General features: G+C 39.0%; 1 protein-coding gene across 3 annotated transcripts; it reads right to left on the bottom strand.

Moving 5' to 3' along the window:
• Positions 1-392: 392 nt before the first annotated feature.
• LOC136531787 (uncharacterized) lies at positions 393-10,835 on the bottom strand. 3 transcript variants are annotated; one of them, XM_066524434.1, is made up of 22 exons: positions 10,423-10,835; positions 8,480-8,734; positions 8,258-8,382; positions 8,126-8,170; positions 7,809-7,890; positions 7,488-7,556; positions 7,204-7,374; positions 7,056-7,121; positions 6,236-6,304; positions 6,078-6,137; positions 5,764-5,819; positions 5,309-5,575; positions 4,674-4,807; positions 4,101-4,195; positions 3,954-3,998; positions 3,824-3,883; positions 1,911-2,012; positions 1,762-1,813; positions 1,634-1,686; positions 1,441-1,505; positions 1,097-1,148; positions 393-983 (listed from the first exon to the last, which is right to left on the bottom strand). In XM_066524434.1, the coding sequence occupies exons 1-22, from the start codon at positions 10,636-10,638 to the stop codon at positions 906-908; spliced, it is 2,217 nt and encodes a 738-aa protein (XP_066380531.1). In that variant the 5' UTR covers positions 10,639-10,835; the 3' UTR covers positions 393-905. The 3 variants fall into 3 exon arrangements, 2 of the variants coding, with proteins under 2 accessions (XP_066380531.1, XP_066380530.1); XM_066524433.1 differs by having other exon boundaries at positions 6,069-6,137; XR_010778096.1 differs by having other exon boundaries at positions 905-983; positions 1,397-1,505; positions 6,069-6,137.
• Between the last annotated feature and the right edge of the window lie 731 nt (positions 10,836-11,566).

Consider the following 11,566-nt stretch of genomic DNA (forward strand, 5'->3'; position numbering starts at 1 on the left):
GTATTTGGTTGCACTTGAAGGGTTTGATACTATTGATGTGACTGTTATCCTCGGTACCCTAGCTCACACCTAGAACCTTCGTAACATAATCTTCTTTACCTAAGCAGTCTCATGTCTGAAAATAATGGCCGGAGATCTAATTTCGTTAGTTAGAGCAGCCGGCGATTGCCACCCCAATGAGTGGCCATATCATCCTTTCGAGCTTGAGTAAAAAGGAGGAAAAGAAAAGAAAGTGAGAAATAAAAAGAGAAAAATCACTTCATGTGCTCGATTTCCAATGTTAAAACAAATACTGTAGATCAATTATAGACAAGATTTACCCAGAGCTGTAACAGGTTGTAATGCCAGTAAAACAATCTAGTACGTAACACGGTGACAGTGGCAAATTGAGTAAACGCATACTTTATTTGATATATGCAAACAACTCTGTTTGGATGTTTGCGAATTAGCCCTATATCATACAATATCTTCGAATGCGCCAATATTTAATATACATCCTATTGCTGGATAAAATACAATTTATTATGCAGTCTTCTGCAGTTCTGCATACATATCCATCCGGTAGCCTACGGACTACATAATCACAGCTACTTCCAATTGGCCGAAATAGCAGCATGACCACGCCTCAATCTTGTGGTCACTAAAAAAACACCTCGAACTAATGAAAAAAAAGGTAACTAAAAGAAAGACGGTTATACACACTGATGGCAGCAGGCCAGGGTCACAACCTTCGAAGAACAAATTCCATAGAACCACAGCTAGTCTCTAGATCCATCAAATATTTGCGGCACCACAACTTTCCTTCTCCCGTTTTCCTTCTCTTGTTCTCCCGTAACCTCAGCGAGAGGCAGGTAATTCATACGTCTCAGGGAGAGGCAGGTAATTTATACGGCATGGATCCTCAATTATGTTTCTTCGTTATCCTCATCCCTAAAATCCTCAATTTCTTCTCGGCAGTACAATGCATTTAGCTCTTGCTGCAACTGAAAATACCATAGGGAAACAAGAATCAGAATCCAAATGCCACCATGTCACCATTTTTTTTCGGTAACGATTGATATAAAAAAAAATAGTAAAATGAGACAATGGTACTGACCTGAACATGTTTTAGCTTAGCTGCAATTAGTTCATCAGTCAATGTTATCATCCTGCAAAGGAAAAAAAGAGGTAAATAACTTTTGGTGATTCTAGCAATAAATACAAGTGGTCTTTGCAAACAATATGCATGTTCAAAATAACATACTAAAAGAATTGATTCAATTTGATAGTGAAATTATGTTCCTAAGATCAGCTACTCAACTGCGGTTGCCAAAACAAAATAGAAGTGGTGCCATAACAAAAAATTAAATGTGATATGGGGTTGTAAAGTTGCCATAACTGTTCCTGAGATATTTACCATTGGAATTTTATGTAACATCACTTGTGCATAAGTGGGCATACCTAGACTGTAATTCTGAAATATTAACAAGTAATGACCGTTCCTTCTCAGAGTTAGCTGTATCAGCCTGTACAGAAAACACCTTTTAATTGACAGTGAACAATAGTGAACAAAATATTGATTGAAGGAATCACTGACTGATGACTGGAAACTCATTCGTCAACACTTGAAATCATAAGCTAGGTTGATGCGTACCACTTTATCATTCTCCATCGTTCGAACTTGAGAAGATATTCCAGACTGTGTTCCTGAAGGAAAGAGAGTTTTATCTAACAGGCAATGAAACAAACAACTCCAACTTCAACAAAGGAAAAAACACTCACCGTCAACTTTCTCATTCTGTTGCAAGTTACTAAGTAGGTTCATGATTAGATCCTAAAGTAAAGAGAGAGAATTGTTAATCAATTTTTTTATCAAATGATTTAATTCTTAAAACAGAAATGAAGGATGACATCAAAAGATCCCTCCAGACCTGCTGAAACATGGTCTGTTGCACAAGGTTGTTAAGGTGGGGAATTAATACTGAAGATGATACTGAACTATTGCAGAGTTCCTTCAGCTGATTAGCGTTACACTGCAATATCAAAATTTTTGTTGTAAAAATTGATAATGTCATATCGAGTTCGACAAAATTCATAGAAAATATGCAGACTCTTATTTAATGTATGGTCAACATGCTGTAGTCACAAATATCCCACGAAAAAAAAACCCCACAGATCTCATGCATCTAAACGGTTAGTAAATAGTTTATTGGCTTATAAAACATAACTATAAGGAACAAACAGTTTCCGATGAAAGCAATAAAACAATAGTTAACGTAGACTGAAGTGACTCAACAATGTTAGAGCTATTAAGTATCGGAAATGCTGCAACCTGAGCATCCTATGCCAATAAAATAACAGACGCTTTCCACACCCACACTGGCTTCAAAAAAATCGGTGTCTCCATCCTTATCTATTTCACTGTGTCAGGTTCCTCATTAACTGTGTCAGCTACGATGAAACGGTGAAGTGAACAGCTGTGATGTAAATACTTTGTCATATTTTTTTTCTTTTTCTATGGCTTTTCTTTGATTTCATTCTATTTCTTTGGTCAGGTCCATCTGGATGACACATTATTCCCCTTCGTTTTCTCCTGCAGCACTCGCACGCCAGTCAACCATCTTTTGTACAACAAATTGGTCCAATACCTGCTGCAGTAGCATGTGCTCCCTCCCTCAATCTCCCTCTCTCTCTACCTGCGCCAAGGCAAAGATCGATCCATTTCTGGTCTCATCTGACCATGCCTTTCAGCCTCGCCTTGGCTGCTATCAGCCTCCTTCAACATCCCCCACGCTCTTCATTGATTACTCCCAGTTCCCTCCGCCCCCACCATGAAAATGGTGATGCAAGTGCCTCCCTATCCCAGCCACTGCTGAACATCATATATGGTGAACGGAGCAATCTGTCCTAGCATGAGCTTGACCAGCGTGTAACAGCGCCCATCAGCTGTGCCTGTGAGGTATCAATGGAGGATCATTCCTGGTATGGTGAGGAAGACGCTATATGATAGATTTTTTTTTACACAATTTGATGATTTTTTGTGACGATTGTATCTTTCGGATGTTGTGGTAGATTTTTTTTTTTTTTGCAACTTTCAGACTCAGTATGACAATTTTGAACAACAGTTGCAACATCAATATTTTGTCTACGAAGTTTCCAAATCATCATTGACGACAATAGATCCATTTTTTTGTGTGTGATGTGTTCTTATGTTGCAACAGAATCTATTTTTTTGTGTTTTTTATATGTTGCAACTTTGGTTTTGTTACATTGCAACTGCTACTGCCAAATGTTTGTGTTCTAACGTGGAAAGATGATTCATCTTAGCCTTTGTTACTTCTTCTGAAACATGCTAGGTCCCAAACTCATGATTTTTAGCCCACTTTAGACAGCAGGTGATATTAATCAGTTTAATTCTTTATAGGGTATTGCTACTTTTTGTGTATTTTCATTGCAGTTTCAAATGCTGCAGAATATATTTTCGGATATTGCAGTAATTGTCGATCCATGTTGCGACGAACAGGTTGGAGGTTCTGATGGGAAGTTTCCCATCAGATGTCTGAGAACCAGCAAATGCCCTTCAAGTATCCATCAATTAATATGAGGTACTATTGAGCAATAATCAATTTGCAAATTGATCTAAAGAAATGGTAGAAGGGCAATAATTAGTAGGTCTGAGATTTAATGTCTTCAATTCGATATTTTTAGGGCTCGTTTCCCATCTCAAAAACTCAAATGCTGCAATGGATGTATGCAATTTTCTTTTCTCCACAAAAAAAAATATTTATTGCAATTTTCTGGGGAAATTAGAACAAACACAATCATGGAAAAGAAAGGGTTATACCATAAGCTTAGGATTAACCAAACAATCACCAGTGCTGGCAGATTTTCTTAGCAGTGAACCCTGAGAAAACCAAGAGTTAACCACGAATTCATGACTGCGATAACCATGATCTAAATGGCAGCAACCTCACCTCTGGTGATTTCCGGGAGAGACTACTAAGTGGACCTTCCTGAACCTGCAAAGTAAAGATTTATAAAATTGACTCCTGAAAATTTTCTACTCAATTTAAGAAAAGAGTAATGTTAAGTTCAATTGTATATCCACCCAGTTCACTTACCTTTGCAAGATCGACATTCTCAGATGTTACTGAAAAGCGGCCTTTAATCTCTACTACACTTCGCTTGGACTTGTCACCTGATGAATCTACATAACCTAGAATGAGCAAAAGAAGGTTAATGTCTAAACGGCACAACAAATACAAACAGCAGATATATTGCCATGGGCATAATTTAGTACCAAAGCAGGTGACCACATGGGCACGGAGGTAGGAACTCTAAATCTATTTATCGCTTAATTAAAAAAGAAACAATCCTGTCCTCATACATAAAGGGGAAACTATACTCTTAAGAATTAATATATAGAATTAAGGAAACAATTCAAATTTATCTTGTTTCTAACCAACAAAGCATATCCTAGGGTTGCCATGAACTGTACCATGCAGTACCACACATGAATATTGTGCCTGCCCTAGCATGGCCTGGGGATGCACCATTGCGTCGCTCTAATGGGCTGGACAAGACATAAATATAGAAAACCTACAGCAGTGCCAGACTGCCAGCGCATATTTTCTATGTACACTAGTAGTTAAACCAATGAAAATTTGCAGTGATAATTAGGTGGACACTCATACCTCCTGAAGATCGAATAGGAGCTGACAAACTATTTGCAGAAGCACGAGTTGGCAGTGAAAGTGGACCACTAAGGCTTGCTGTTTTTCTCATCTCACTTCTTTGTTTGTCAGATATCATTTGCACAGCTGCATCCCTGTCATACACCAAACAGTAATAAGCACTCAGCATAACTAAATAATGACAGTCCATTAACCATGCCCAAAGTTTCTTTGGAAATAAAAATGCAATAATAACCATTATATACATTAAGAAGCATATGCCTGGTCTACAAATAAGCACTTTACTACCATAACAAGATTTAATAAAAAAGGAACTGCTACACCAAGATAAACAGTTAATTCAGGAAATTCTGGCAGCAATAATTAGTGAGAATGTAAACAAATTAACTGAGATTCTCCACTTTATCTGATGCACATTCATAAAATTATAGGCTAAATTTACAAAATATACTAGAATTTACCTAAAAAACATACATTATAATAGAACAATAATGACAAATCAGAATAAAATAAAATCGCGAAGCATTTTCATTTAAAAGTCACTCCATTCAGTCACTGCAGATCATACGTTACAGAACAAAAATAGAAACCTAAAACGCTCTTATAAAAACAAAAAACTTGAATAGATAGTACACCTCTCAAAACCATAGCCCCTTTCAGCTGCTGAGCTATTGCTCCCACCAGAAGTCAGTTGTCTCTGCCCACCGTCATTTGTCCAATGATTCGACTCTGGATCTCGCTTTGATGTAGAGGGCAATGAATCATTCTCTCTTATGTTGCTTTCATATCCATCAGCCCTTCTTGTAGTGTCAGCATCGCTAAAATCAAAATCAAAATCAAAAGCTTCGTTTGTGGTGGGGCTGTTTCCATCCGAATTTAAAGTGCTGGCAAAGGCTCGCTGCCTGAAATATATCAAAACAATACATTTCACCACAAACACTATAGTTTAAAACAATATAATATCAACTGTCAAGAATACTGATCATTCCATATCGATAGCATCCTACTTAAATCCACAGGATAGAAGCTGAACTTCTAGAGCTATTAAAATGTCAGTCACTAGAAGATGCTAAAAATTATTTGGCTTTACCTGGAGTTGCATTCATTTGAAGATGACTTTCCCAAATGGTTCCGTGAAGATAAATCCTGTTGAAGGACCAAAAAGTGACAGTTATATACAGATATTCAATTGCATTTTGCTTCAACATAACAAAATTACGACTTTGAAACAAGGTAAGTAATCAACATTAAGAAACTCAAGAGTTCTATTGCAAAGATGAGCACATGCCAACTCTGCAACATATTTTGTAAATATTTCTTTTGGAAATAATGTTCAAGCTTTCTAAAGATAATAATCAAATAACTTCCATAGAAAAAAATAATAATCTACTAGACCTTTTCAACCTCAATGTTTCTTGCAATGTCCTCGTCTTCTTTTATTTCCGGTGGCTCGTCATCATGAATCTGTAAATTTAGCCAGTTTAATGATAATTGTGAGTGGATGGAAAGTCAAATGAAAATGAGGTCTATATTGGAAAAGGGAACCAGTGTAGAAGTATTACCAATGATGCTTGAGCCTTGAGATCCTCGATATCAAAGTTCCATGCACTAACACCGCGTTGATATTCACTCTGTATGAATCCATGCAATTTTATGATAAGAAGGCTATTAAAATAGCCATGGCATTTACCCAAATTCTACAACAAAAGGAATGCTGCTAATATATGTGACACGTGACTATTTACAGAATAGCATGTACCATGTAGGGGCAAATACTCAGCATTACACATTTGTATGGAGACTGAACCAGATAAGTGAACAATACATGAGAAAAGGAACTTCAAAAGGTTTCTGAGATGTATCCATACCCCAATGTTCCTAGCACAGTGAATGCCTACCATTTAGACATGACATACATGTATTATTCTTATGTTGTTAGCCTTTTCAATGCTTAACAGTCAACTTGTTAACAAATTATTTGGAAGTATATCATAGACAGGTAGTATATCAGCAAATATTTTGTTATATGGTACTGAAATTGTTGGACTATTGCTGTCTATCATACAGTTAATAACTTTTCATAAACATTACCAATTAATCATAATACATGTTCAACCAAAACTATCACAGTCGAAAGGTGCCATGTATACAATTAACTTCATGCAAGATCTGACTTCACATGGTATGTTAACAATGCAGAACTGATGAATCCTGTTTACCAAAAGAACACATGCACACTAAACAAAGGTGAACTTTCAACTCGTAACTCTAATGTAGCCAGAGCAGTACTGTAATGATGATGATTAAAAATAGAAAAGGAACTCGGAATATTAAGAAGAGTACCAAACAGAATATAAAAATGAGGAAGGGTATGTCACAAACCAGGGAGAGGGCCTCCTGTTCAGAAGAAGGCATTTTCTTCAAAGCCAATTGTGCTGCATCTTTAAGCTGGAGGTACACGGAAAATTCAGCTACATTTTCCATGATCAGGGAGGGGTATTTCATGATAACATTAAATAAGGCAGCATACCTGGAGAGCCTTTACACGGTCCCAGAGAGGAGGTAAACCAGATAAGATACTCTTAATAGTCAACTCTGGAGGCTTTGCATTTTTGAAAAATGAATGCTTTAGCAACTTTTCAGCTGTTGGTCTCTTTGTTTGATCTTTGACCAAGCACATTGCAACCATCTCTTTAAATGACTGGTCACAACTGAAAATGCCTACTTAGATAGGTAAACAATAGAACACAACCTACTGCAGCTAACCACATAAATGGTTCATAACAGATAATCAACTGAAAGGACAGGTACTACCTTTGAGAATCTTCTGTCACGTTCATAATCAAGACCAGGTGGTGCATTCTGGAGGGTCATGAGAAGAACCTACAACCAAAGTACAAGTTTAATATATAGGGGTGCCTGTGTTGTTAGGTAGGGAATAACTAGATGATCCCATGAGACCATCTACCACCAGTTAGATTATGGGCTGGGTCATACAGGGTTAACAGGTAAGTGGTAATAATTGAAGACTTACTGCAATTTGCTACATGTCGCGGGGTATTTGGAATATTCATTACAACATCTATTAGCACAACAATAAAAAATCAGAACCAAATGCGCAGGCCAAAGCATTACCTTCATAGGGGGGTATTTCGAAAATGGAGCATGGCCATGTGCTAGTTCAAGAGCAGTGATTCCAAATGACCATATGTCAGCTCTGTGCAAAAATGAGAATGGGTGTGAATTAATAGTGTCTACCGATTGACATACAAAAGGCCGAACAAACAGCCATGAAAAAAGTAACACTAGATCTGTTTAGATGCAAGAGGAAGGCCATATATAAAGCAATTCACGGAGAAAGGTAATCTTTAGGCATTAATGTCAATTCCTAGGATAAATCCTGGCATGTCTTACGTGGAAATAAATTACAGATATATACACAGCTAACATACTTGAAATTATATCCAGTGCCAGGTTGGAGCACTTCTGGAGCCATCCTACATAGAAAATTCGAAAAAGAAAAACATGTAAAAATATGATCTAGTTATACAAATATATTTATAGAAATTTGGTTAAGAAGTTACCAGCATGGTGTTCCTACAAATGTATTCCTAGATCTTTGCCTATCACCTCTATCAAACATACAAGCAGAAACACCAAAGTCTCCAAGCTTCACTACCCCAGCACCATCGATAAGGATATTACCAGCCTGTACAGTGCCGAATTGAGCAAAAATAAACAACAATGACTAACAAATACATCAAATGACTACACTTTCTACCCAAAAATATTCTACTAATGCTAACCTTGACATCACGATGTATTTGACCCTGCCGGTGAAGGTAATCCAAAGCCTTAAGAGTTTCCTTTAAAATGGAGCCAATGACCGGCTCATCAAAACCTTCCTGGTATGAGATCTTCATTAAGTGTAAACAAGAACCCTCTGTCATGAACGGCATTATCACCCAAAGGCTGTGCTCCACAACAAAAGAGCAGTAAGCCCTGATGACATTAGGATGATCTATCAAGCTCATTATTTGAGCCTCCCTTTGTATTTCATCCTACAAATAATGTAACAGTGGTAAGAACAAAATTCATTTATGCCTTTCATAAGGAAAAATAAAGTGTCAATTGACACCAAGCAGTGAAGACATGCCACTCATTCAGCCTTAGAAAAGTTTGCACAACTTTGGCATTCCAAAACCTTGATAGTGTTTCTGCTTTACAGTGGATTAGAGGGCGAGGAGGATGCCACTTCAAAGCTATGTTACGATTATATTACCACATACCATAGCGGAAGTTTCAAAAACAAATGCAAAAATGCCAAAAAATGAACTACCTGCAAGTTGCTAGAGATGAATAAGAATAGCAACAGCCACAAAAGGTGGATAACAAGGAGAATTGTGACGCATTATTGGCAGATAATGATCTGCGTGAGACCATAAAGTGACTGGCTTCCATTGGCAAAGAAGCAATTGCCTGCCAGCTCACCAGTGAATGGAGTGTTGAGAAGAAAGCACAGTCAGTATTAGTAAAAGGAACAAGTCCATCTAATATTCCAGTGAACTAATAGCTAAAAATAGAAGGCGATAGCATAAAAAGGTGCTTTTAGACAGACATTTTACAAGTTTTGGATTTTGAAATTATGTTACTAGACGTCTATTGTGCCCCAAATGTACAGTACTCTCATACTATTTAGGATGAGTTGAACCAATGCGATCTGCTACCAACCCAAAATATGAAAGCTTGGGTGGAACAAAACTAGAAAGTCTGTGCTTAAACAAGCATCAAACTAGTACTTAGGGAGTAGGGACACAGCCTCAACAATGAGCACTGATCTGAGATATCAAGTAGAACAATCTATGCCTAATATCATGCTAGCTTATCATCAACAGCTCATCGTATCAATAAAATGTACACGGTCAAAAGATAATAGAATCACTGTCCAAATATACAATCTTAAATTTGTGCAGTGCAGAAAATGATGCCATGTGCAATATAAAATACCAGAAATTAAAGAAACAATCTAGTAGAATGATAAAAGAACAAACGGCGAATCACCTCTGCAAAAAGATAATGATTATTTATAATATTTTTTTTTTAAAATGCAAGTTCTCTGTGGTCTATCTATAGGACTGCTAAACTGGCATAGAACTCTTCAGCAGTTTTTAGTTGAAAGCTCCCAAGGTGACAAGCACACTAAGTAAAGGACTAAAGGGCGTACCAGTGTAGAGAGCTCCCGCTCTATGCGCGCTCTATGCAGGGTCTGGGAAAGGGTATTATCGCCTGTGCAATGCAAGGAGACCGCGACTCAAACCCGGCACCTTCCAGTCACACTAAGTAAAAGACCCCCGAGAAAATATTTGAACTCTCCATCTCAAGCGCCCACGCCCACAATATACCATGCAAAATAATAACTGCCCCAAAAAAAGCTAAAATGTTGTGTGAGAAAAATACTATTCTAGCCGGGAAAAAAAAATGCTGATCAAGCCAAATACGAGGTAAGCCGAACTGGGCCTAAATGCGATGTCGTATCTACTTGATGCCAAAGCACAGTCCGAATTGATCTGGTAGTGCGTTACACGGATCAAAATTCAGCCCCGATTTCCAAGCCACCAAATCAAGAGTAAATCCACTGCAATCGACCAACGGATCTCTCGCTAGATCAAACAGCAGATGGCACCCGCAGCCAGAGCACCGAGGAAAACCCAGCGAATTACATGAGGGAGAAGGTGTCACAGGAGCTCACGATGTTGTTATTGAGCTGATCGAGATCCAGGCACTTGACCGCCACAACACCCTTGGTCGGCAGGAAGATCGCGCGGTACACGACGGCGTGCGCACCGTACCCCACCTCCTCCATCAACCGGTAGTCGGCGGGATTCACAGAGAAGGACGGCGGCCCCGCGGCAGCACCCGCGGCGCCCGAAGACGCCCCGCGCTTCACGCTACCGTTCCTCCCCATGATGGGAACCCGAGGGCCGAAGGCAGCAGCCCGCCGCGTTCTTCCGGCGCAACCGACGGAGCTAGACTCACACCCCCACCGGAGCCGCCTGCCACCCGGGCGTTGACCAGTGTCTCGCGTTGTCGCGCGTGGACGGCGAGAGAGAGAGAAGAGAGAGGGGGAGAGGGGAGGGGAGGAGGGAGGAAGAAGAGGAGATAGCGAACGGAAGGACGCTTGGGAAACGAGGTCGTAAAGGGACTGAAATTAATTATTTCGGCGGTGACGTGGCGGGGGCGAGGGAAGAGGTGCGGTGCGGGACCGACCTGCGGCGATGTGCTGGTACAGAGAGTATGGCACAATGACAAGTGGGCCCTCGTACTGCTGGGTCCCGTTAGCAGTGGGGCAAAAGGCGGGTGCCTTCAAGGGAGGCGCGTGTCGCCGAGACGCCGACTGCCCCGTAGATCTCCGCCTCCCGATGCTGGTCATAGCATGGGATTGTCTGCGGAAAGGAGTTGTACGACTTGTCAGCGAATGTTTTTATGTATATAAACGAGAATTTCGAGATATTACCTCCGTAAAAAAATGTAACTTTAGATTTAAGTTTTAAATAAAAATAGATTCAATTAGATTTATAAAAAGAATATATTAACACATAAATAGATATATTATAAGAATATATTATATAGTTAATCTAATTATTCTTTTCATTAAATTTTCTATGATGTATATGTTGATAGTGTATTTATTTGAACTTATGATGTTAATATATTTATCTAAAACTTGGTCAAAGTTAGACAAGCTTAACATAGGAGAAACAAAAGTGCTACCATTCAGAATAAAGGGGTAATATGGCCCTCCTTATTAGCGGTTCCGATCCCTTGTAAAATGAATTGGAGTCAAGTGCGCTAGTAAAGAGAGCTTTTTAAGCTTCGTCGGCTCATGCTACAAT

The sequence above is a fragment of the Miscanthus floridulus genome, unplaced genomic scaffold, assembly GCF_019320115.1.
Source record: "Miscanthus floridulus cultivar M001 unplaced genomic scaffold, ASM1932011v1 fs_439_1_2, whole genome shotgun sequence".
NCBI lineage: Eukaryota > Viridiplantae > Streptophyta > Magnoliopsida > Poales > Poaceae > Miscanthus > Miscanthus floridulus.

What these genes read in the sequence shown, in the direction of transcription:
- LOC136531787 (XM_066524433.1), bottom strand. Translation starts at nt 10,638, where the DNA reads ATGGGGAGGAACGGTAGCGTGAAGCGCGGGGCGTCTTCGGGCGCCGCG. An exon ending in TCCTATTCGATCTTCAGGAG is followed by an intron (nt 4,196 to 4,673) that starts GTATGAGTGTCC and finishes TGCTCATTCTAG; the next exon opens with GTTATGTAGATTCATCAGGT. An exon ending in AGAATGTCGATCTTGCAAAG is followed by an intron (nt 3,999 to 4,100) that starts GTAAGTGAACTG and finishes TTTACTTTGCAG; the next exon opens with GTTCAGGAAGGTCCACTTAG.